The 22,718-nt window shown below is 63.9% G+C and overlaps 1 protein-coding gene across 1 annotated transcript in view; it reads left to right on the plus strand.

Annotated features, from left to right (window-relative positions):
* AHNAK2 (AHNAK nucleoprotein 2) overlaps positions 1-22,127 on the plus strand; it is a 32,906-nt gene extending 10,779 nt beyond the window's left edge. The window contains exons 7-8 of the mRNA XM_055130203.1: positions 756-5,303; positions 6,321-22,127. Of these exons, the coding sequence (XP_054986178.1) occupies positions 756-5,303; positions 6,321-21,515 (19,743 nt within the window). The 3' untranslated portion in view covers positions 21,516-22,127. The remainder of the gene's footprint in view (positions 1-755; positions 5,304-6,320) is intronic.
* The last annotated feature ends 591 nt before the right edge of the window (positions 22,128-22,718 follow it).

Here is a 22,718-nt window from a genome sequence, read left to right on the forward strand (position 1 = left end):
TCTCTCCCCTCCTTTTCCTCCTGAGCCCTCCCTCTGCCTGTATTCTCCCCCCTTCTCTCCCTGCTCTCCCCCTCCCATTCTCTCCCCGCCTGCTCCCTTCCCTCTCTCTTCCCCCAGTTCTCCTCCTTTTCTTCATTTCCCCCAGCGGTGCCTGAGCAAACCCAGGCATCCTGCAGCAGGACTGGTACTTCCTTACTGAGCCTCCGGTCCACTGACCCTCTTTCCTCCTATTGCTGGAACTAGGGGTCCGAACTCACTTGTGCGGGTTCATTCCTTCCCTCACCTCGACCAACACTCACCAGTTGTCCCACCCCCATCCCACGCCCCTGACTCCCCTAGCAACTCCCCACTGCCCCATTCTACCCCAGCACCAGCCTGCTCTCCCCCACCCACCCTAGCACCTACTCATGCCCCCTGACTCTCCCTGTCACCTGCTCCTCAGACCTCCCCAGCACCCACCTACTCTCTCCAGCCTCCCTACACCCACCTGCTCCCCAAGGCCTCCCCAGCAGCCACCCGCTCCCCCAATCCCACCTCAGCACACACCTGCTCCCCAATCCTCCACCAGCACCCACCAACGCCCTCCTGCGAATGGCAGAGTTGTGTCTCTGTCATGTTAAAGCGAGTGGACAGACTTCCCTGCCGTCCACCCAGGAGCACATTGCATGGTTTCCGTGCCACAGCAGGATTCACTGTCTTCAGAGGTGGCAGGAGCCAGACCCTAGAGACCCCCGTTCACCGCCCTTGTATTTCAGGAGCAAGACATCACAGAAGGCCTTCTGGACACACCCACAAAGACACTGGAAGGAGAAGAGGACCAGGAGAGGCTAATATCAAAGACCCGCACAGGTAGAGGGCGAAGGGCCCAGAGGGAGCGACTGTCGTGGCCCAAATTCCAGGCCATCAAGAGCAAAGGCCGCCTGGGCCCGCGGAGGTCACACAGCTCCTCAGAAGCCTATGAGAAGGGAGCTGAGGGAGATGTGTCGCCAACCAGCACCGACACAGAGGCACAGCACCCCGAAGACCCACAGGAAATGAAGGCAGGCACTGGAGGCAGACGCAGGAAAAGCCTCATAAACCTAAGATTCAGGAAGATCTCGGGAAAGTCGGGGGGCACAAGCTGGCAGCGGGGTAGAGGGACCCCAGGAGGAGAGGGCCACACAGGGCTCCAGGAGGAGGCCGAGGCCTGGAGTGATGCTCAGGAAGACGGCATGATTGGAATTCAGGACAAGAGACTGCAGAAACAGGCGGTCCCAAAGAGTAGCCTGAGCACAGAGCAGCCCTCGGACCCAGTGCAGATGACCCTAGGGGAGAGCAGGGAAGCAGCAAAGACGAAACACAGGCAAGGAAGATGGGACCAACACGAAACACAAATACGCAAGGAAGACGCTATGGGCACAAAGAGAGCTGACAGAAAGCAGAGCGGGGCAGGGCAGGGTGAGCTGAAAGACGTGCAAGAGCTGGAACAAGAGCTGGCAAAGCTGTCACTAAAAGATAAGACACAGGAGAAGACGATTGACATAGCACTACAAGGAACACAAGTCCGATTCCCAAAGCTGAAGACTCCGAAGTTCAGGGTCACTGCAGAGGAAAGAGGGGAAACAATAAGGAGAGAGAAAGCAGATCGAGGCATGGAAAATGTAGATAATTCAAAAGAAGAAGAAAAACACAAAAAAACAAAAGTGAAAGAAGAGAAGGATGGGGATGACATCGCCCTGGGAGGCAAGGACGTGGGGGCCAGGGACAGCAAGTTCAAGATGCCCAAGTTCAAGATGCCGTCCTTCGGGGGCTCCGCAGCTGGCAAGTCCATCGAGGCCTCCATGCACAGCGACGTGGACGTCACGCTGCCCGAGGTGCAGGCAGACGTCACCCTGCCCTCTGCCCAAGGGGACCTCAAGACCGGAGACCTCAGCATCCAGCTCCCGTCCGTGGACGTGGATGTCGCATCAGGCGTCAAGGCCGTGCAGCCCCCTGAGCTGGAGGTACCCGAAGCCACACTCCCGGACGTGGAAGTCAGAGGCGGCCTCAAGGGCCACCTGCCCAAGGTGAAGACCCCCAGCTTCAAGGTGCCCAAAGTGGACTTCAAGGCGCCCCAGGTGGACATCTCGGCGCCCAAGCTGGACGTGAAGGGCCCCAAGGCAGAGGTCAGCACCCCCAGCGTCGAGGTGAAGCTGCCCACCGCTGACGTCGAGATTCGCGCCCCTGATGCCACGCTGGAGGCGGACATCGCCCTGGGAGGCAAGGACGTGGGGGCCAGGGACAGCAAGTTCAAGATGCCCAAGTTCAAGATGCCGTCCTTCGGGGGCTCCGCAGCTGGCAAGTCCATCGAGGCCTCCATGCACAGCGACGTGGACGTCACGCTGCCCGAGGTGCAGGCGGACGTCACCCTGCCCTCTGCCCAAGGGGACCTCAAGACCGGAGACCTCAGCATCCAGCTCCCGTCCGTGGACGTGGATGTCGCATCAGGCGTCAAGGCCGTGCAGCCCCCTGAGCTGGAGGTACCCGAAGCCACACTCCCGGACGTGGAAGTCAGAGGCGGCCTCAAGGGCCACCTGCCCAAGGTGAAGACCCCCAGCTTCAAGGTGCCCAAAGTGGACTTCAAGGCGCCCCAGGTGGACATCTCGGCGCCCAAGCTGGACGTGAAGGGCCCCAAGGCAGAGGTCAGCACCCCCAGCGTCGAGGTGAAGCTGCCCACCGCTGACGTCGAGATTCGCGCCCCTGATGCCACGCTGGAGGCGGACATCGCCCTGGGAGGCAAGGACGTGGGGGCCAGGGACAGCAAGTTCAAGATGCCCAAGTTCAAGATGCCGTCCTTCGGGGGCTCCGCAGCTGGCAAGTCCATCGAGGCCTCCATGCACAGCGACGTGGACGTCACGCTGCCCGAGGTGCAGGCGGACGTCACCCTGCCCTCTGCCCAAGGGGACCTCAAGACCGGAGACCTCAGCATCCAGCTCCCGTCCGTGGACGTGGATGTCGCATCAGGCGTCAAGGCCGTGCAGCCCCCTGAGCTGGAGGTACCCGAAGCCACACTCCCGGACGTGGAAGTCAGAGGCGGCCTCAAGGGCCACCTGCCCAAGGTGAAGACCCCCAGCTTCAAGGTGCCCAAAGTGGACTTCAAGGCGCCCCAGGTGGACATCTCGGCGCCCAAGCTGGACGTGAAGGGCCCCAAGGCAGAGGTCAGCACCCCCAGCGTCGAGGTGAAGCAGCCCACCGCTGACGTCGAGATTCGCGCCCCTGATGCCACGCTGGAGGCGGACATCGCCCTGGGAGGCAAGGACGTGGGGGCCAGGGACAGCAAGTTCAAGATGCCCAAGTTCAAGATGCCGTCCTTCGGGGGCTCCGCTGCTGGCAAGTCCATCGAGGCCTCCATGCACAGCGACGTGGACGTCACGCTGCCCGAGGTGCAGGCGGACGTCACCCTGCCCTCTGCCCAAGGGGACCTCAAGACCGGAGACCTCAGCATCCAGCTCCCGTCCGTGGACGTGGATGTCGCATCAGGCGTCAAGGCCGTGCAGCCCCCTGAGCTGGAGGTACCCGAAGCCACACTCCCGGACGTGGAAGTCAGAGGCGGCCTCAAGGGCCACCTGCCCAAGGTGAAGACCCCCAGCTTCAAGGTGCCCAAAGTGGACTTCAAGGCGCCCCAGGTGGACATCTCGGCGCCCAAGCTGGACGTGAAGGGCCCCAAGGCAGAGGTCAGCACCCCCAGCGTCGAGGTGAAGCTGCCCACCGCTGACGTCGAGATTCGCGCCCCTGATGCCACGCTGGAGGCGGACATCGCCCTGGGAGGCAAGGACGTGGGGGCCAGGGACAGCAAGTTCAAGATGCCCAAGTTCAAGATGCCGTCCTTCGGGGGCTCCGCTGCTGGCAAGTCCATCGAGGCCTCCATGCACAGCGACGTGGACGTCACGCTGCCCGAGGTGCAGGCGGACGTCACCCTGCCCTCTGCCCAAGGGGACCTCAAGACCGGAGACCTCAGCATCCAGCTCCCGTCCGTGGACGTGGATGTCGCATCAGGCGTCAAGGCCGTGCAGCCCCCTGAGCTGGAGGTACCCGAAGCCACACTCCCGGACGTGGAAGTCAGAGGCGGCCTCAAGGGCCACCTGCCCAAGGTGAAGACCCCCAGCTTCAAGGTGCCCAAAGTGGACTTCAAGGCGCCCCAGGTGGACATCTCGGCGCCCAAGCTGGACGTGAAGGGCCCCAAGGCAGAGGTCAGCACCCCCAGCGTCGAGGTGAAGCTGCCCACCGCTGACGTCGAGATTCGCGCCCCTGATGCCACGCTGGAGGCGGACATCGCCCTGGGAGGCAAGGACGTGGGGGCCAGGGACAGCAAGTTCAAGATGCCCAAGTTCAAGATGCCGTCCTTCGGGGGCTCCGCAGCTGGCAAGTCCATCGAGGCCTCCATGCACAGCGACGTGGACGTCACGCTGCCCGAGGTGCAGGCGGACGTCACCCTGCCCTCTGCCCAAGGGGACCTCAAGACCGGAGACCTCAGCATCCAGCTCCCGTCCGTGGACGTGGATGTCGCATCAGGCGTCAAGGCCGTGCAGCCCCCTGAGCTGGAGGTACCCGAAGCCACACTCCCGGACGTGGAAGTCAGAGGCGGCCTCAAGGGCCACCTGCCCAAGGTGAAGACCCCCAGCTTCAAGGTGCCCAAAGTGGACTTCAAGGCGCCCCAGGTGGACATCTCGGCGCCCAAGCTGGACGTGAAGGGCCCCAAGGCAGAGGTCAGCACCCCCAGCGTCGAGGTGAAGCTGCCCACCGCTGACGTCGAGATTCGCGCCCCTGATGCCACGCTGGAGGCGGACATCGCCCTGGGAGGCAAGGACGTGGGGGCCAGGGACAGCAAGTTCAAGATGCCCAAGTTCAAGATGCCGTCCTTCGGGGGCTCCGCTGCTGGCAAGTCCATCGAGGCCTCCATGCACAGCGACGTGGACGTCACGCTGCCCGAGGTGCAGGCGGACGTCACCCTGCCCTCTGCCCAAGGGGACCTCAAGACCGGAGACCTCAGCATCCAGCTCCCGTCCGTGGACGTGGATGTCGTATCAGGCGTCAAGGCCGTGCAGCCCCCTGAGCTGGAGGTACCCGAAGCCACACTCCCGGACGTGGAAGTCAGAGGCGGCCTCAAGGGCCACCTGCCCAAGGTGAAGACCCCCAGCTTCAAGGTGCCCAAAGTGGACTTCAAGGCGCCCCAGGTGGACATCTCGGCGCCCAAGCTGGACGTGAAGGGCCCCAAGGCAGAGGTCAGCACCCCCAGCGTCGAGGTGAAGCTGCCCACCGCTGACGTCGAGATTCGCGCCCCTGATGCCACGCTGGAGGCGGACATCGCCCTGGGAGGCAAGGACGTGGGGGCCAGGGACAGCAAGTTCAAGATGCCCAAGTTCAAGATGCCGTCCTTCGGGGGCTCCGCAGCTGGCAAGTCCATCGAGGCCTCCATGCACAGCGACGTGGACGTCACGCTGCCCGAGGTGCAGGCGGACGTCACCCTGCCCTCTGCCCAAGGGGACCTCAAGACCGGAGACCTCAGCATCCAGCTCCCGTCCGTGGACGTGGATGTCGCATCAGGCGTCAAGGCCGTGCAGCCCCCTGAGCTGGAGGTACCCGAAGCCACACTCCCGGACGTGGAAGTCAGAGGCGGCCTCAAGGGCCACCTGCCCAAGGTGAAGACCCCCAGCTTCAAGGTGCCCAAAGTGGACTTCAAGGCGCCCCAGGTGGACATCTCGGCGCCCAAGCTGGACGTGAAGGGCCCCAAGGCAGAGGTCAGCACCCCCAGCGTCGAGGTGAAGCTGCCCACCGCTGACGTCGAGATTCGCGCCCCTGATGCCACGCTGGAGGCGGACATCGCCCTGGGAGGCAAGGACGTGGGGGCCAGGGACAGCAAGTTCAAGATGCCCAAGTTCAAGATGCCGTCCTTCGGGGGCTCCGCAGCTGGCAAGTCCATCGAGGCCTCCATGCACAGCGACGTGGACGTCACGCTGCCCGAGGTGCAGGCGGACGTCACCCTGCCCTCTGCCCAAGGGGACCTCAAGACCGGAGACCTCAGCATCCAGCTCCCGTCCGTGGACGTGGATGTCGCATCAGGCGTCAAGGCCGTGCAGCCCCCTGAGCTGGAGGTACCCGAAGCCACACTCCCGGACGTGGAAGTCAGAGGCGGCCTCAAGGGCCACCTGCCCAAGGTGAAGACCCCCAGCTTCAAGGTGCCCAAAGTGGACTTCAAGGCGCCCCAGGTGGACATCTCGGCGCCCAAGCTGGACGTGAAGGGCCCCAAGGCAGAGGTCAGCACCCCCAGCGTCGAGGTGAAGCAGCCCACCGCTGACGTCGAGATTCGCGCCCCTGATGCCACGCTGGAGGCGGACATCGCCCTGGGAGGCAAGGACGTGGGGGCCAGGGACAGCAAGTTCAAGATGCCCAAGTTCAAGATGCCGTCCTTCGGGGGCTCCGCTGCTGGCAAGTCCATCGAGGCCTCCATGCACAGCGACGTGGACGTCACGCTGCCCGAGGTGCAGGCGGACGTCACCCTGCCCTCTGCCCAAGGGGACCTCAAGACCGGAGACCTCAGCATCCAGCTCCCGTCCGTGGACGTGGATGTCGCATCAGGCGTCAAGGCCGTGCAGCCCCCTGAGCTGGAGGTACCCGAAGCCACACTCCCGGACGTGGAAGTCAGAGGCGGCCTCAAGGGCCACCTGCCCAAGGTGAAGACCCCCAGCTTCAAGGTGCCCAAAGTGGACTTCAAGGCGCCCCAGGTGGACATCTCGGCGCCCAAGCTGGACGTGAAGGGCCCCAAGGCAGAGGTCAGCACCCCCAGCGTCGAGGTGAAGCTGCCCACCGCTGACGTCGAGATTCGCGCCCCTGATGCCACGCTGGAGGCGGACATCGCCCTGGGAGGCAAGGACGTGGGGGCCAGGGACAGCAAGTTCAAGATGCCCAAGTTCAAGATGCCGTCCTTCGGGGGCTCCGCAGCTGGCAAGTCCATCGAGGCCTCCATGCACAGCGACGTGGACGTCACGCTGCCCGAGGTGCAGGCGGACGTCACCCTGCCCTCTGCCCAAGGGGACCTCAAGACCGGAGACCTCAGCATCCAGCTCCCGTCCGTGGACGTGGATGTCGCATCAGGCGTCAAGGCCGTGCAGCCCCCTGAGCTGGAGGTACCCGAAGCCACACTCCCGGACGTGGAAGTCAGAGGCGGCCTCAAGGGCCACCTGCCCAAGGTGAAGACCCCCAGCTTCAAGGTGCCCAAAGTGGACTTCAAGGCGCCCCAGGTGGACATCTCGGCGCCCAAGCTGGACGTGAAGGGCCCCAAGGCAGAGGTCAGCACCCCCAGCGTCGAGGTGAAGCTGCCCACCGCTGACGTCGAGATTCGCGCCCCTGATGCCACGCTGGAGGCGGACATCGCCCTGGGAGGCAAGGACGTGGGGGCCAGGGACAGCAAGTTCAAGATGCCCAAGTTCAAGATGCCGTCCTTCGGGGGCTCCGCTGCTGGCAAGTCCATCGAGGCCTCCATGCACAGCGACGTGGACGTCACGCTGCCCGAGGTGCAGGCGGACGTCACCCTGCCCTCTGCCCAAGGGGACCTCAAGACCGGAGACCTCAGCATCCAGCTCCCGTCCGTGGACGTGGATGTCGCATCAGGCGTCAAGGCCGTGCAGCCCCCTGAGCTGGAGGTACCCGAAGCCACACTCCCGGACGTGGAAGTCAGAGGCGGCCTCAAGGGCCACCTGCCCAAGGTGAAGACCCCCAGCTTCAAGGTGCCCAAAGTGGACTTCAAGGCGCCCCAGGTGGACATCTCGGCGCCCAAGCTGGACGTGAAGGGCCCCAAGGCAGAGGTCAGCACCCCCAGCGTCGAGGTGAAGCTGCCCACCGCTGACGTCGAGATTCGCGCCCCTGATGCCACGCTGGAGGCGGACATCGCCCTGGGAGGCAAGGACGTGGGGGCCAGGGACAGCAAGTTCAAGATGCCCAAGTTCAAGATGCCGTCCTTCGGGGGCTCCGCAGCTGGCAAGTCCATCGAGGCCTCCATGCACAGCGACGTGGACGTCACGCTGCCCGAGGTGCAGGCGGACGTCACCCTGCCCTCTGCCCAAGGGGACCTCAAGACCGGAGACCTCAGCATCCAGCTCCCGTCCGTGGACGTGGATGTCGCATCAGGCGTCAAGGCCGTGCAGCCCCCTGAGCTGGAGGTACCCGAAGCCACACTCCCGGACGTGGAAGTCAGAGGCGGCCTCAAGGGCCACCTGCCCAAGGTGAAGACCCCCAGCTTCAAGGTGCCCAAAGTGGACTTCAAGGCGCCCCAGGTGGACATCTCGGCGCCCAAGCTGGACGTGAAGGGCCCCAAGGCAGAGGTCAGCACCCCCAGCGTCGAGGTGAAGCTGCCCACCGCTGACGTCGAGATTCGCGCCCCTGATGCCACGCTGGAGGCGGACATCGCCCTGGGAGGCAAGGACGTGGGGGCCAGGGACAGCAAGTTCAAGATGCCCAAGTTCAAGATGCCGTCCTTCGGGGGCTCCGCTGCTGGCAAGTCCATCGAGGCCTCCATGCACAGCGACGTGGACGTCACGCTGCCCGAGGTGCAGGCGGACGTCACCCTGCCCTCTGCCCAAGGGGACCTCAAGACCGGAGACCTCAGCATCCAGCTCCCGTCCGTGGACGTGGATGTCGTATCAGGCGTCAAGGCCGTGCAGCCCCCTGAGCTGGAGGTACCCGAAGCCACACTCCCGGACGTGGAAGTCAGAGGCGGCCTCAAGGGCCACCTGCCCAAGGTGAAGACCCCCAGCTTCAAGGTGCCCAAAGTGGACTTCAAGGCGCCCCAGGTGGACATCTCGGCGCCCAAGCTGGACGTGAAGGGCCCCAAGGCAGAGGTCAGCACCCCCAGCGTCGAGGTGAAGCTGCCCACCGCTGACGTCGAGATTCGCGCCCCTGATGCCACGCTGGAGGCGGACATCGCCCTGGGAGGCAAGGACGTGGGGGCCAGGGACAGCAAGTTCAAGATGCCCAAGTTCAAGATGCCGTCCTTCGGGGGCTCCGCAGCTGGCAAGTCCATCGAGGCCTCCATGCACAGCGACGTGGACGTCACGCTGCCCGAGGTGCAGGCGGACGTCACCCTGCCCTCTGCCCAAGGGGACCTCAAGACCGGAGACCTCAGCATCCAGCTCCCGTCCGTGGACGTGGATGTCGCATCAGGCGTCAAGGCCGTGCAGCCCCCTGAGCTGGAGGTACCCGAAGCCACACTCCCGGACGTGGAAGTCAGAGGCGGCCTCAAGGGCCACCTGCCCAAGGTGAAGACCCCCAGCTTCAAGGTGCCCAAAGTGGACTTCAAGGCGCCCCAGGTGGACATCTCGGCGCCCAAGCTGGACGTGAAGGGCCCCAAGGCAGAGGTCAGCACCCCCAGCGTCGAGGTGAAGCTGCCCACCGCTGACGTCGAGATTCGCGCCCCTGATGCCACGCTGGAGGCGGACATCGCCCTGGGAGGCAAGGACGTGGGGGCCAGGGACAGCAAGTTCAAGATGCCCAAGTTCAAGATGCCGTCCTTCGGGGGCTCCGCAGCTGGCAAGTCCATCGAGGCCTCCATGCACAGCGACGTGGACGTCACGCTGCCCGAGGTGCAGGCGGACGTCACCCTGCCCTCTGCCCAAGGGGACCTCAAGACCGGAGACCTCAGCATCCAGCTCCCGTCCGTGGACGTGGATGTCGCATCAGGCGTCAAGGCCGTGCAGCCCCCTGAGCTGGAGGTACCCGAAGCCACACTCCCGGACGTGGAAGTCAGAGGCGGCCTCAAGGGCCACCTGCCCAAGGTGAAGACCCCCAGCTTCAAGGTGCCCAAAGTGGACTTCAAGGCGCCCCAGGTGGACATCTCGGCGCCCAAGCTGGACGTGAAGGGCCCCAAGGCAGAGGTCAGCACCCCCAGCGTCGAGGTGAAGCAGCCCACCGCTGACGTCGAGATTCGCGCCCCTGATGCCACGCTGGAGGCGGACATCGCCCTGGGAGGCAAGGACGTGGGGGCCAGGGACAGCAAGTTCAAGATGCCCAAGTTCAAGATGCCGTCCTTCGGGGGCTCCGCTGCTGGCAAGTCCATCGAGGCCTCCATGCACAGCGACGTGGACGTCACGCTGCCCGAGGTGCAGGCGGACGTCACCCTGCCCTCTGCCCAAGGGGACCTCAAGACCGGAGACCTCAGCATCCAGCTCCCGTCCGTGGACGTGGATGTCGCATCAGGCGTCAAGGCCGTGCAGCCCCCTGAGCTGGAGGTACCCGAAGCCACACTCCCGGACGTGGAAGTCAGAGGCGGCCTCAAGGGCCACCTGCCCAAGGTGAAGACCCCCAGCTTCAAGGTGCCCAAAGTGGACTTCAAGGCGCCCCAGGTGGACATCTCGGCGCCCAAGCTGGACGTGAAGGGCCCCAAGGCAGAGGTCAGCACCCCCAGCGTCGAGGTGAAGCTGCCCACCGCTGACGTCGAGATTCGCGCCCCTGATGCCACGCTGGAGGCGGACATCGCCCTGGGAGGCAAGGACGTGGGGGCCAGGGACAGCAAGTTCAAGATGCCCAAGTTCAAGATGCCGTCCTTCGGGGGCTCCGCTGCTGGCAAGTCCATCGAGGCCTCCATGCACAGCGACGTGGACGTCACGCTGCCCGAGGTGCAGGCGGACGTCACCCTGCCCTCTGCCCAAGGGGACCTCAAGACCGGAGACCTCAGCATCCAGCTCCCGTCCGTGGACGTGGATGTCGCATCAGGCGTCAAGGCCGTGCAGCCCCCTGAGCTGGAGGTACCCGAAGCCACACTCCCGGACGTGGAAGTCAGAGGCGGCCTCAAGGGCCACCTGCCCAAGGTGAAGACCCCCAGCTTCAAGGTGCCCAAAGTGGACTTCAAGGCGCCCCAGGTGGACATCTCGGCGCCCAAGCTGGACGTGAAGGGCCCCAAGGCAGAGGTCAGCACCCCCAGCGTCGAGGTGAAGCTGCCCACCGCTGACGTCGAGATTCGCGCCCCTGATGCCACGCTGGAGGCGGACATCGCCCTGGGAGGCAAGGACGTGGGGGCCAGGGACAGCAAGTTCAAGATGCCCAAGTTCAAGATGCCGTCCTTCGGGGGCTCCGCTGCTGGCAAGTCCATCGAGGCCTCCATGCACAGCGACGTGGACGTCACGCTGCCCGAGGTGCAGGCGGACGTCACCCTGCCCTCTGCCCAAGGGGACCTCAAGACCGGAGACCTCAGCATCCAGCTCCCGTCCGTGGACGTGGATGTCGCATCAGGCGTCAAGGCCGTGCAGCCCCCTGAGCTGGAGGTACCCGAAGCCACACTCCCGGACGTGGAAGTCAGAGGCGGCCTCAAGGGCCACCTGCCCAAGGTGAAGACCCCCAGCTTCAAGGTGCCCAAAGTGGACTTCAAGGCGCCCCAGGTGGACATCTCGGCGCCCAAGCTGGACGTGAAGGGCCCCAAGGCAGAGGTCAGCACCCCCAGCGTCGAGGTGAAGCTGCCCACCGCTGACGTCGAGATTCGCGCCCCTGATGCCACGCTGGAGGCGGACATCGCCCTGGGAGGCAAGGACGTGGGGGCCAGGGACAGCAAGTTCAAGATGCCCAAGTTCAAGATGCCGTCCTTCGGGGGCTCCGCAGCTGGCAAGTCCATCGAGGCCTCCATGCACAGCGACGTGGACGTCACGCTGCCCGAGGTGCAGGCGGACGTCACCCTGCCCTCTGCCCAAGGGGACCTCAAGACCGGAGACCTCAGCATCCAGCTCCCGTCCGTGGACGTGGATGTCGCATCAGGCGTCAAGGCCGTGCAGCCCCCTGAGCTGGAGGTACCCGAAGCCACACTCCCGGACGTGGAAGTCAGAGGCGGCCTCAAGGGCCACCTGCCCAAGGTGAAGACCCCCAGCTTCAAGGTGCCCAAAGTGGACTTCAAGGCGCCCCAGGTGGACATCTCGGCGCCCAAGCTGGACGTGAAGGGCCCCAAGGCAGAGGTCAGCACCCCCAGCGTCGAGGTGAAGCTGCCCACCGCTGACGTCGAGATTCGCGCCCCTGATGCCACGCTGGAGGCGGACATCGCCCTGGGAGGCAAGGACGTGGGGGCCAGGGACAGCAAGTTCAAGATGCCCAAGTTCAAGATGCCGTCCTTCGGGGGCTCCGCAGCTGGCAAGTCCATCGAGGCCTCCATGCACAGCGACGTGGACGTCACGCTGCCCGAGGTGCAGGCGGACGTCACCCTGCCCTCTGCCCAAGGGGACCTCAAGACCGGAGACCTCAGCATCCAGCTCCCGTCCGTGGACGTGGATGTCGCATCAGGCGTCAAGGCCGTGCAGCCCCCTGAGCTGGAGGTACCCGAAGCCACACTCCCGGACGTGGAAGTCAGAGGCGGCCTCAAGGGCCACCTGCCCAAGGTGAAGACCCCCAGCTTCAAGGTGCCCAAAGTGGACTTCAAGGCGCCCCAGGTGGACATCTCGGCGCCCAAGCTGGACGTGAAGGGCCCCAAGGCAGAGGTCAGCACCCCCAGCGTCGAGGTGAAGCTGCCCACCGCTGACGTCGAGATTCGCGCCCCTGATGCCACGCTGGAGGCGGACATCGCCCTGGGAGGCAAGGACGTGGGGGCCAGGGACAGCAAGTTCAAGATGCCCAAGTTCAAGATGCCGTCCTTCGGGGGCTCCGCAGCTGGCAAGTCCATCGAGGCCTCCATGCACAGCGACGTGGACGTCACGCTGCCCGAGGTGCAGGCGGACGTCACCCTGCCCTCTGCCCAAGGGGACCTCAAGACCGGAGACCTCAGCATCCAGCTCCCGTCCGTGGACGTGGATGTCGCATCAGGCGTCAAGGCCGTGCAGCCCCCTGAGCTGGAGGTACCCGAAGCCACACTCCCGGACGTGGAAGTCAGAGGCGGCCTCAAGGGCCACCTGCCCAAGGTGAAGACCCCCAGCTTCAAGGTGCCCAAAGTGGACTTCAAGGCGCCCCAGGTGGACATCTCGGCGCCCAAGCTGGACGTGAAGGGCCCCAAGGCAGAGGTCAGCACCCCCAGCGTCGAGGTGAAGCTGCCCACCGCTGACGTCGAGATTCGCGCCCCTGATGCCACGCTGGAGGCGGACATCGCCCTGGGAGGCAAGGACGTGGGGGCCAGGGACAGCAAGTTCAAGATGCCCAAGTTCAAGATGCCGTCCTTCGGGGGCTCCGCTGCTGGCAAGTCCATCGAGGCCTCCATGCACAGCGACGTGGACGTCACGCTGCCCGAGGTGCAGGCGGACGTCACCCTGCCCTCTGCCCAAGGGGACCTCAAGACCGGAGACCTCAGCATCCAGCTCCCGTCCGTGGACGTGGATGTCGCATCAGGCGTCAAGGCCGTGCAGCCCCCTGAGCTGGAGGTACCCGAAGCCACACTCCCGGACGTGGAAGTCAGAGGCGGCCTCAAGGGCCACCTGCCCAAGGTGAAGACCCCCAGCTTCAAGGTGCCCAAAGTGGACTTCAAGGCGCCCCAGGTGGACATCTCGGCGCCCAAGCTGGACGTGAAGGGCCCCAAGGCAGAGGTCAGCACCCCCAGCGTCGAGGTGAAGCTGCCCACCGCTGACGTCGAGATTCGCGCCCCTGATGCCACGCTGGAGGCGGACATCGCCCTGGGAGGCAAGGACGTGGGGGCCAGGGACAGCAAGTTCAAGATGCCCAAGTTCAAGATGCCGTCCTTCGGGGGCTCCGCAGCTGGCAAGTCCATCGAGGCCTCCATGCACAGCGACGTGGACGTCACGCTGCCCGAGGTGCAGGCGGACGTCACCCTGCCCTCTGCCCAAGGGGACCTCAAGACCGGAGACCTCAGCATCCAGCTCCCGTCCGTGGACGTGGATGTCGCATCAGGCGTCAAGGCCGTGCAGCCCCCTGAGCTGGAGGTACCCGAAGCCACACTCCCGGACGTGGAAGTCAGAGGCGGCCTCAAGGGCCACCTGCCCAAGGTGAAGACCCCCAGCTTCAAGGTGCCCAAAGTGGACTTCAAGGCGCCCCAGGTGGACATCTCGGCGCCCAAGCTGGACGTGAAGGGCCCCAAGGCAGAGGTCAGCACCCCCAGCGTCGAGGTGAAGCTGCCCACCGCTGACGTCGAGATTCGCGCCCCTGATGCCACGCTGGAGGCGGACATCGCCCTGGGAGGCAAGGACGTGGGGGCCAGGGACAGCAAGTTCAAGATGCCCAAGTTCAAGATGCCGTCCTTCGGGGGCTCCGCAGCTGGCAAGTCCATCGAGGCCTCCATGCACAGCGACGTGGACGTCACGCTGCCCGAGGTGCAGGCGGACGTCACCCTGCCCTCTGCCCAAGGGGACCTCAAGACCGGAGACCTCAGCATCCAGCTCCCGTCCGTGGACGTGGATGTCGCATCAGGCGTCAAGGCCGTGCAGCCCCCTGAGCTGGAGGTACCCGAAGCCACACTCCCGGACGTGGAAGTCAGAGGCGGCCTCAAGGGCCACCTGCCCAAGGTGAAGACCCCCAGCTTCAAGGTGCCCAAAGTGGACTTCAAGGCGCCCCAGGTGGACATCTCGGCGCCCAAGCTGGACGTGAAGGGCCCCAAGGCAGAGGTCAGCACCCCCAGCGTCGAGGTGAAGCTGCCCACCGCTGACGTCGAGATTCGCGCCCCTGATGCCACGCTGGAGGCGGACATCGCCCTGGGAGGCAAGGACGTGGGGGCCAGGGACAGCAAGTTCAAGATGCCCAAGTTCAAGATGCCGTCCTTCGGGGGCTCCGCAGCTGGCAAGTCCATCGAGGCCTCCATGCACAGCGACGTGGACGTCACGCTGCCCGAGGTGCAGGCGGACGTCACCCTGCCCTCTGCCCAAGGGGACCTCAAGACCGGAGACCTCAGCATCCAGCTCCCGTCCGTGGACGTGGATGTCGCATCAGGCGTCAAGGCCGTGCAGCCCCCTGAGCTGGAGGTACCCGAAGCCACACTCCCGGACGTGGAAGTCAGAGGCGGCCTCAAGGGCCACCTGCCCAAGGTGAAGACCCCCAGCTTCAAGGTGCCCAAAGTGGACTTCAAGGCGCCCCAGGTGGACATCTCGGCGCCCAAGCTGGACGTGAAGGGCCCCAAGGCAGAGGTCAGCACCCCCAGCGTCGAGGTGAAGCTGCCCACCGCTGACGTCGAGATTCGCGCCCCTGATGCCACGCTGGAGGCGGACATCGCCCTGGGAGGCAAGGACGTGGGGGCCAGGGACAGCAAGTTCAAGATGCCCAAGTTCAAGATGCCGTCCTTCGGGGGCTCCGCAGCTGGCAAGTCCATCGAGGCCTCCATGCACAGCGACGTGGACGTCACGCTGCCCGAGGTGCAGGCGGACGTCACCCTGCCCTCTGCCCAAGGGGACCTCAAGACCGGAGACCTCAGCATCCAGCTCCCGTCCGTGGACGTGGATGTCGCATCAGGCGTCAAGGCCGTGCAGCCCCCTGAGCTGGAGGTACCCGAAGCCACACTCCCGGACGTGGAAGTCAGAGGCGGCCTCAAGGGCCACCTGCCCAAGGTGAAGACCCCCAGCTTCAAGGTGCCCAAAGTGGACTTCAAGGCGCCCCAGGTGGACATCTCGGCGCCCAAGCTGGACGTGAAGGGCCCCAAGGCAGAGGTCAGCACCCCCAGCGTCGAGGTGAAGCTGCCCACCGCTGACGTCGAGATTCGCGCCCCTGATGCCACGCTGGAGGCGGACATCGCCCTGGGAGGCAAGGACGTGGGGGCCAGGGACAGCAAGTTCAAGATGCCCAAGTTCAAGATGCCGTCCTTCGGGGGCTCCACAGCTGGCAAGTCCATCGAGGCCTCCATGCACAGCGACGTGGACGTCACGCTGCCCGAGGTGCAGGCGGACGTCACCCTGCCCTCTGCCCAAGGGGACCTCAAGACCGGAGACCTCAGCATCCAGCTCCCGTCCGTGGACGTGGATGTCGCATCAGGCGTCAAGGCCGTGCAGCCCCCTGAGCTGGAGGTACCCGAAGCCACACTCCCGGACGTGGAAGTCAGAGGCGGCCTCAAGGGCCACCTGCCCAAGGTGAAGACCCCCAGCTTCAAGGTGCCCAAAGTGGACTTCAAGGCGCCCCAGGTGGACATCTCGGCGCCCAAGCTGGACGTGAAGGGCCCCAAGGCAGAGGTCAGCACCCCCAGCGTCGAGGTGAAGCTGCCCACCGCTGACGTCGAGATTCGCGCCCCTGATGCCACGCTGGAGGCGGACATCGCCCTGGGAGGCAAGGACGTGGGGGCCAGGGACAGCAAGTTCAAGATGCCCAAGTTCAAGATGCCGTCCTTCGGGGGCTCCGCAGCTGGCAAGTCCATCGAGGCCTCCATGCACAGCGACGTGGACGTCACGCTGCCCGAGGTGCAGGCGGACGTCACCCTGCCCTCTGCCCAAGGGGACCTCAAGACCGGAGACCTCAGCATCCAGCTCCCGTCCGTGGACGTGGATGTCGCATCAGGCGTCAAGGCCGTGCAGCCCCCTGAGCTGGAGGTACCCGAAGCCACACTCCCGGACGTGGAAGTCAGAGGCGGCCTCAAGGGCCACCTGCCCAAGGTGAAGACCCCCAGCTTCAAGGTGCCCAAAGTGGACTTCAAGGCGCCCCAGGTGGACATCTCGGCGCCCAAGCTGGACGTGAAGGGCCCCAAGGCAGAGGTCAGCACCCCCAGCGTCGAGGTGAAGCTGCCCACCGCTGACGTCGAGATTCGCGCCCCTGATGCCACGCTGGAGGCGGACATCGCCCTGGGAGGCAAGGACGTGGGGGCCAGGGACAGCAAGTTCAAGATGCCCAAGTTCAAGATGCCGTCCTTCGGGGGCTCCGCTGCTGGCAAGTCCATCGAGGCCTCCATGCACAGCGACGTGGACGTCACGCTGCCCGAGGTGCAGGCGGACGTCACCCTGCCCTCTGCCCAAGGGGACCTCAAGACCGGAGACCTCAGCATCCAGCTCCCGTCCGTGGACGTGGATGTCGCATCAGGCGTCAAGGCCGTGCAGCCCCCTGAGCTGGAGGTACCCGAAGCCACACTCCCGGACGTGGAAGTCAGAGGCGGCCTCAAGGGCCACCTGCCCAAGGTGAAGACCCCCAGCTTCAAGGTGCCCAAAGTGGACTTCAAGGCGCCCCAGGTGGACATCTCGGCGCCCAAGCTGGACGTGAAGGGCCCCAAGGCAGAGGTCAGCACCCCCAGCGTCGAGGTGAAGCTGCCCACCGCTGACGTCGAGATTCGCGCCCCTGATGCCACGCTGGAGGCGGACATCGCCCTGGGAGGCAAGGACGTGGGGGCCAGGGACAGCAAGTTCAAGATGCCCAAGTTCAAGATGCCGTCCTTCGGGGGCTCCGCTGCTGGCAAGTCCATCGAGGCCTCCATGCACAGCGACGTGGACGTCACGCTGCCCGAGGTGCAGGCGGACGTCACCCTGCCCTCTGCCCAAGGGGACCTCAAGACCGGAGACCTCAGCATCCAGCTCCCGTCCGTGGACGTGGATGTCGCATCAGGCGTCAAGGCCGTGCAGCCCCCTGAGCTGGAGGTACCCGAAGCCACACTCCCGGACGTGGAAGTCAGAGGCGGCCTCAAGGGCCACCTGCCCAAGGTGAAGACCCCCAGCTTCAAGGTGCCCAAAGTGGACTTCAAGGCGCCCCAGGTGGACATCTCGGCGCCCAAGCTGGACGTGAAGGGCCCCAAGGCAGAGGTCAGCACCCCCAGCGTCGAGGTGAAGCTGCCCACCGCTGACGTCGAGATTCGCGCCCCTGATGCCACGCTGGAGGCGGACATCGCCCTGGGAGGCAAGGACGTGGGGGCCAGGGACAGCAAGTTCAAGATGCCCAAGTTCAAGATGCCGTCCTTCGGGGGCTCCGCTGCTGGCAAGTCCATCGAGGCCTCCATGCACAGCGACGTGGACGTCACGCTGCCCGAGGTGCAGGCGGACGTCACCCTGCCCTCTGCCCAAGGGGACCTCAAGACCGGAGACCTCAGCATCCAGCTCCCGTCCGTGGACGTGGATGTCACATCAGGCGTCAAGGCCGTGCAGCCCCCTGAGCTGGAGGTACCCGAAGCCACACTCCCGGACGTGGAAGTCAGAGGCGGCCTCAAGGGCCACCTGCCCAAGGTGAAGACCCCCAGCTTCAAGGTGCCCAAAGTGGACTTCAAGGCGCCCCAGGTGGACATCTCGGCGCCCAAGCTGGACGTGAAGGGCCCCAAGGCAGAGGTCAGCACCCCCAGCGTCGAGGTGAAGCTGCCCACCGCTGACGTCGAGATTCGCGCCCCTGATGCCACGCTGGAGGCGGACATCGCCCTGGGAGGCAAGGACGTGGGGGCCAGGGACAGCAAGTTCAAGATGCCCAAGTTCAAGATGCCGTCCTTCGGGGGCTCCGCAGCTGGCAAGTCCATCGAGGCCTCCATGCACAGCGACGTGGACGTCACGCTGCCCGAGGTGCAGGCGGACGTCACCCTGCCCTCTGCCCAAGGGGACCTCAAGACCGGAGACCTCAGCATCCAGCTCCCGTCCGTGGACGTGGATGTCGCATCAGGCGTCAAGGCCGTGCAGCCCCCTGAGCTGGAGGTACCCGAAGCCACACTCCCGGACGTGGAAGTCAGAGGCGGCCTCAAGGGCCACCTGCCCAAGGTGAAGACCCCCAGCTTCAAGGTGCCCAAAGTGGACTTCAAGGCGCCCCAGGTGGACATCTCGGCGCCCAAGCTGGACGTGAAGGGCCCCAAGGCAGAGGTCAGCACCCCCAGCGTCGAGGTGAAGCTGCCCACCGCTGACGTCGAGATTCGCGCCCCTGATGCCACGCTGGAGGCGGACATCGCCCTGGGAGGCAAGGACGTGGGGGCCAGGGACAGCAAGTTCAAGATGCCCAAGTTCAAGATGCCGTCCTTCAGGGGTTCTTCCTTTAGCAAGTCTACGGATCACTCTGTAAACGTTGACCTGGATGATGCATTAGGCCCTGCACCTCAGATTTCAGTTCCTGGTTTTTCATCTGTTTCCTCCAGTACTGTTCGTCATCAGTTCCAGTCTGATGCCTCCTTCTCTGTTCCCTCTGATACTGGCACCGTAATCACATCCCAGGATGATGCCTCTTATGCTCTTCACTCAGGTGTATTGCCCCTGGAGAGCTCCGAAGTGGTCTTGGGTGATGTCTCCCTTGGCACCGTCGATGGAGAACTGCTGTCCCCTGTTGATTCTCATCCTGAACCTCGGGTTTCTTTGTTTCCCACATCATATACACCTGTGACTTTTCCTAAATTTCATAGACCAAAGTTTCAGTATTCAGATCCCAGAATGGTGGTTGGTTTCGAGGCCCCTGATGCTCTGGTTCCCCATACTGTGTCTGGCCCTTATTCCTCACAGGGTTTTGACTCCTCAGAAAGCCCTGTGACTGGCCCACAGCTGTTGTGTTCAGGTTCAGATTCTCTGTGCATGGCCCCCGAGGTCCCATCACACACTGAGGGGTCTTCTGCAGCAGCGGCATGTGGAGCTCCCACTGAGGGTGCTGACCGGGCACGGAAGGGCAGTCCATTAAAAATGCCCAAGCTCAAGCTCCCATCTTTTCGGTGGTCTCCCAAGAAAGGTGTCCCTAAACACCACCTGGAGGATGTAAAGCTCAGTGCAGCCACAGAAACAGACAGGCTTCAAGGGGTGCCCCAAGTTTCTATTCCCCCAACGGATGTCCCTCCAGAGGAGGATGGAGAGGGGAGCAAGCTAGAGCAGACTGGCCCAGCGCTGCCAGAGCTTACTCTTCTTACAGCTGAGCTCTCCCAGGCCAGGGCTGGTCTGTCGTCAGGAGAGCCGCACCCTACCTTTTCTGGGACCTTCGTGGCCAAGAGTGGCTTCAAGGACTCTGGCACCACAGAGCAACACAGCCTCTCTCTAGGAAATAGTGCCTGTGGGGAAGTCTCCACAAGGCAGCCCTTCGGGAAGCCAGTGATCCCTACCACAGAAAACCCACTCCCGCCATCCTGTAAACACAAGGATGCTCAAGTGTCAAGCACAGAGGGGGTAGCCTCTCGAGACAGCTGGTTTAGGATGCCTACATTCCACCTGCCTGGCCTGCGGCGTGCTCCATCCAAGGAGAAAGGGGAGGCTGCAGGGCTGGAGAAGGTTCCCAGACTCCTACCTGATACCTGCAGCCCCAGAGAAGAAGCTCCTGGTAGAATTATGAGTCAGGGGCTCCTTGGGGAGGTGGCTGTGCCCCTGCATTCCCTCAAGAGCAGTGAGGACAAGGCATCTCTCGACAGCGCCTCCTATGCTGACGTGCTTCGCCGCAATTTGCACAGTACTGGCCCAGGCTCTGGGCAGCAGCCTCTTACAGCCGGGTCATCTTCCCCTGTTGGGACCTGTCCAGGAGAAAGCCCCCTCATGCTTACCCAAGTCAGCTTTTCTGAAATCCCAGGCCCTGAAGCAGAGGCAGTGAAGAGACCTTCGACACTGGCGGCGCCCAGCCCCCATGGCTCAGGCCCCACTTCCCTTGGGGGCATGGGAGTAGTCTGGGAAGATTCCGTGCTCAAAGTACGGTTTCCCAAACTGAAGGTGCCAAGGTTCACCTTCCCTGACCCCAGCTTGGACACTGACATTTTCATCCCAATGGTTCGGGAAGTGTGGCACCCCGAGAACCATCTCCACCTCACTCTGCAGACAGAGAGCCCTGAAATCTGGGGTGCAACCATCCTAAAGGAGAGTGCAGGGCACTGCAGGGAGCAGCTAAAGGACTGTCACCTCTCCTCAGAACTGCCCCCCATTTCTAAGGTGAGAGTGCGCATTCAAGGAGCTCAGGCCGAGAGCCACGCAGTCACCATCCACAGCAGGGCACTGGCAGGCTCTGCTGATCCCTGGGGACCCAAGACCTTTACTACTGAGACTGTACATGAGTTGGAGACCCCAGCCTCACAGAAGGCCTCCTATGGATTCTCCCTGCTGAAGGGGAGACTCTCAGAGCCCACTCTCCAGACAGGTGTGAGCCTCGGGGCTCAGGAAACTCCCACAGAGGCAGTCCTGAGCGCTGACTCTCAAGAACCATTTGAAGTGGTCTCCAGCGACAGGGAGTCAACGGCTGCCTCTGAAGTTGGCTCTGGTGCCCAACTTGCCGAGAGCTGTTCTGATGAGGAGCCTGCAGAAATCCTTGAATTTCCCCCTGAAGACAGCCCTGGGGCAACCCTGGCAGAACACAGTCCCCCAAAAGAGAAACCAGAAAGTAAAAGGTCTTCCGGGCTCTTCAGGTTCTGGTTCCCAAACATTGGGTTTTCTCCATCGGCCCCTGAGGAGCCAGTTGCTGACTCTGGAGCCCAAATACAGCAAAAAGGCCCAGTTCAAAAGCAGCCCGAGGCCCGGCCTGAATCAAGGCTGCCTGGCAAGCAGGAGAAGGCAGGCTGGTTCCGGTTTCCCAAACTGGGGTTCTCCTCCCCTCCCACTGAGAAATGCCAAGCCACTGAGGATGAGGCAAACCTAGCAGAGCAGAACCTCCAAGATGAAACAGCCACCTTTTTTGATGCCCGAGAGACCTTCTCTCCTGGAGAGGAAGAGGAGGAGCTGACCCATGACGCAGAGGCCGCACACACAGCTGCATCCTCAGCGAGGACCAAGTGATCCCGCTGGAGCACCAGAGTGCTAGGGCCCGCAGATTCTGACAGCCACAGAAATGGGGTTACAAGGTGCGCCCACCTCTGTGCCTATGGACTGAGGCCACAGGTGCTCAACCCACAGTACACCCCCAAGCTTGGCAAGCCAAAGACATCCTGTCTCACCAACATGCCTGACTTGGCCCGGCCCATGGCAGAGGAGTGCTGGAGATGGGTCTTGAGTGAAGACGTTTCCAGGGACCTGCTCCAGTGCCCACCAGAACATGATTTTTGCTTTGTGAAGAGAGCGCTGGTGAATGGAGAAATAGTTCTTGGGTCATGTCTGTTGCTGCTTCCTGACAATCATAGACTAGCACGTTCCAGAAACTGCCTCGCACTTCTAGCTAGCCCTCTCCTCCCTCGTCTGACCAGAGCAAGCTCTGGATGCTTGTTGAGTGGCACCCTGGTGCCAGGTGGAAGGTGGCGCTCGGCAGGTGAACCAGCAGAGGGGATGTCTGAGATGTGCCTCATGCTTCCAGGGCCTCAGGGCCTCCGGAGGCACACACCCCATGTCGCCCCAGGGTGCAGCCAGGTTACCGGGAACCTGAGCATTTCTTCCCCAAATGGGCAATAAAGCATGTGATCCCCCCACTACAAGGCTGCTTGTCTTGTGTTCCTAAGTGGAAAGGCAGTTCCCCAATCTCCCACACCTGCTCCGGCCTGAGGGTCACACCAGGAAGTGCCAGAAAACTGTTCTGAGGAACGTTGGGGCCCAGGTACTTGCCACCAGCAGCTGGAGAGGCCATGGGGAAGACCAGCAGTTTTCAGCTGGACCCAGGAATTCCTGGAGAGGCAGGGCTAGTAGCTGCAGTGCCCCATTCCCACAACAGGGCTGCGATCTCCCGAGTTCACCCGGAATCCACCCCACCCCACAGTGCTGGGCGCCCCCTCCCTCACCCCCTCACAGTCCCGGGTTCACCTGGAATCCACCCCATCCCACAGTGCTGGGCGCCCCCTCCTCACTCCCTCACAGTCCCGGGTTCACCCCGGAATGCACCCCACAGTGCTGGGCGCCACCTCCCTCACCCCCTCACAGTCCCGGGTTCACCCCGGAATCCACCCCACAGTGCTGGGCGCCCCCTCCCCACCCCCTCACAGTCCCGGGTTCACCCCGGAATCCACCCCACAGTGCTGGGCGCCCCCTCCCCACCCCCTCACAGTCCCGGGTTCA

Source organism: Sorex araneus, chromosome 3 (assembly GCF_027595985.1).
Source record: "Sorex araneus isolate mSorAra2 chromosome 3, mSorAra2.pri, whole genome shotgun sequence".
In the NCBI taxonomy this organism is placed as follows: Eukaryota; Metazoa; Chordata; class Mammalia; order Eulipotyphla; family Soricidae; genus Sorex; species Sorex araneus.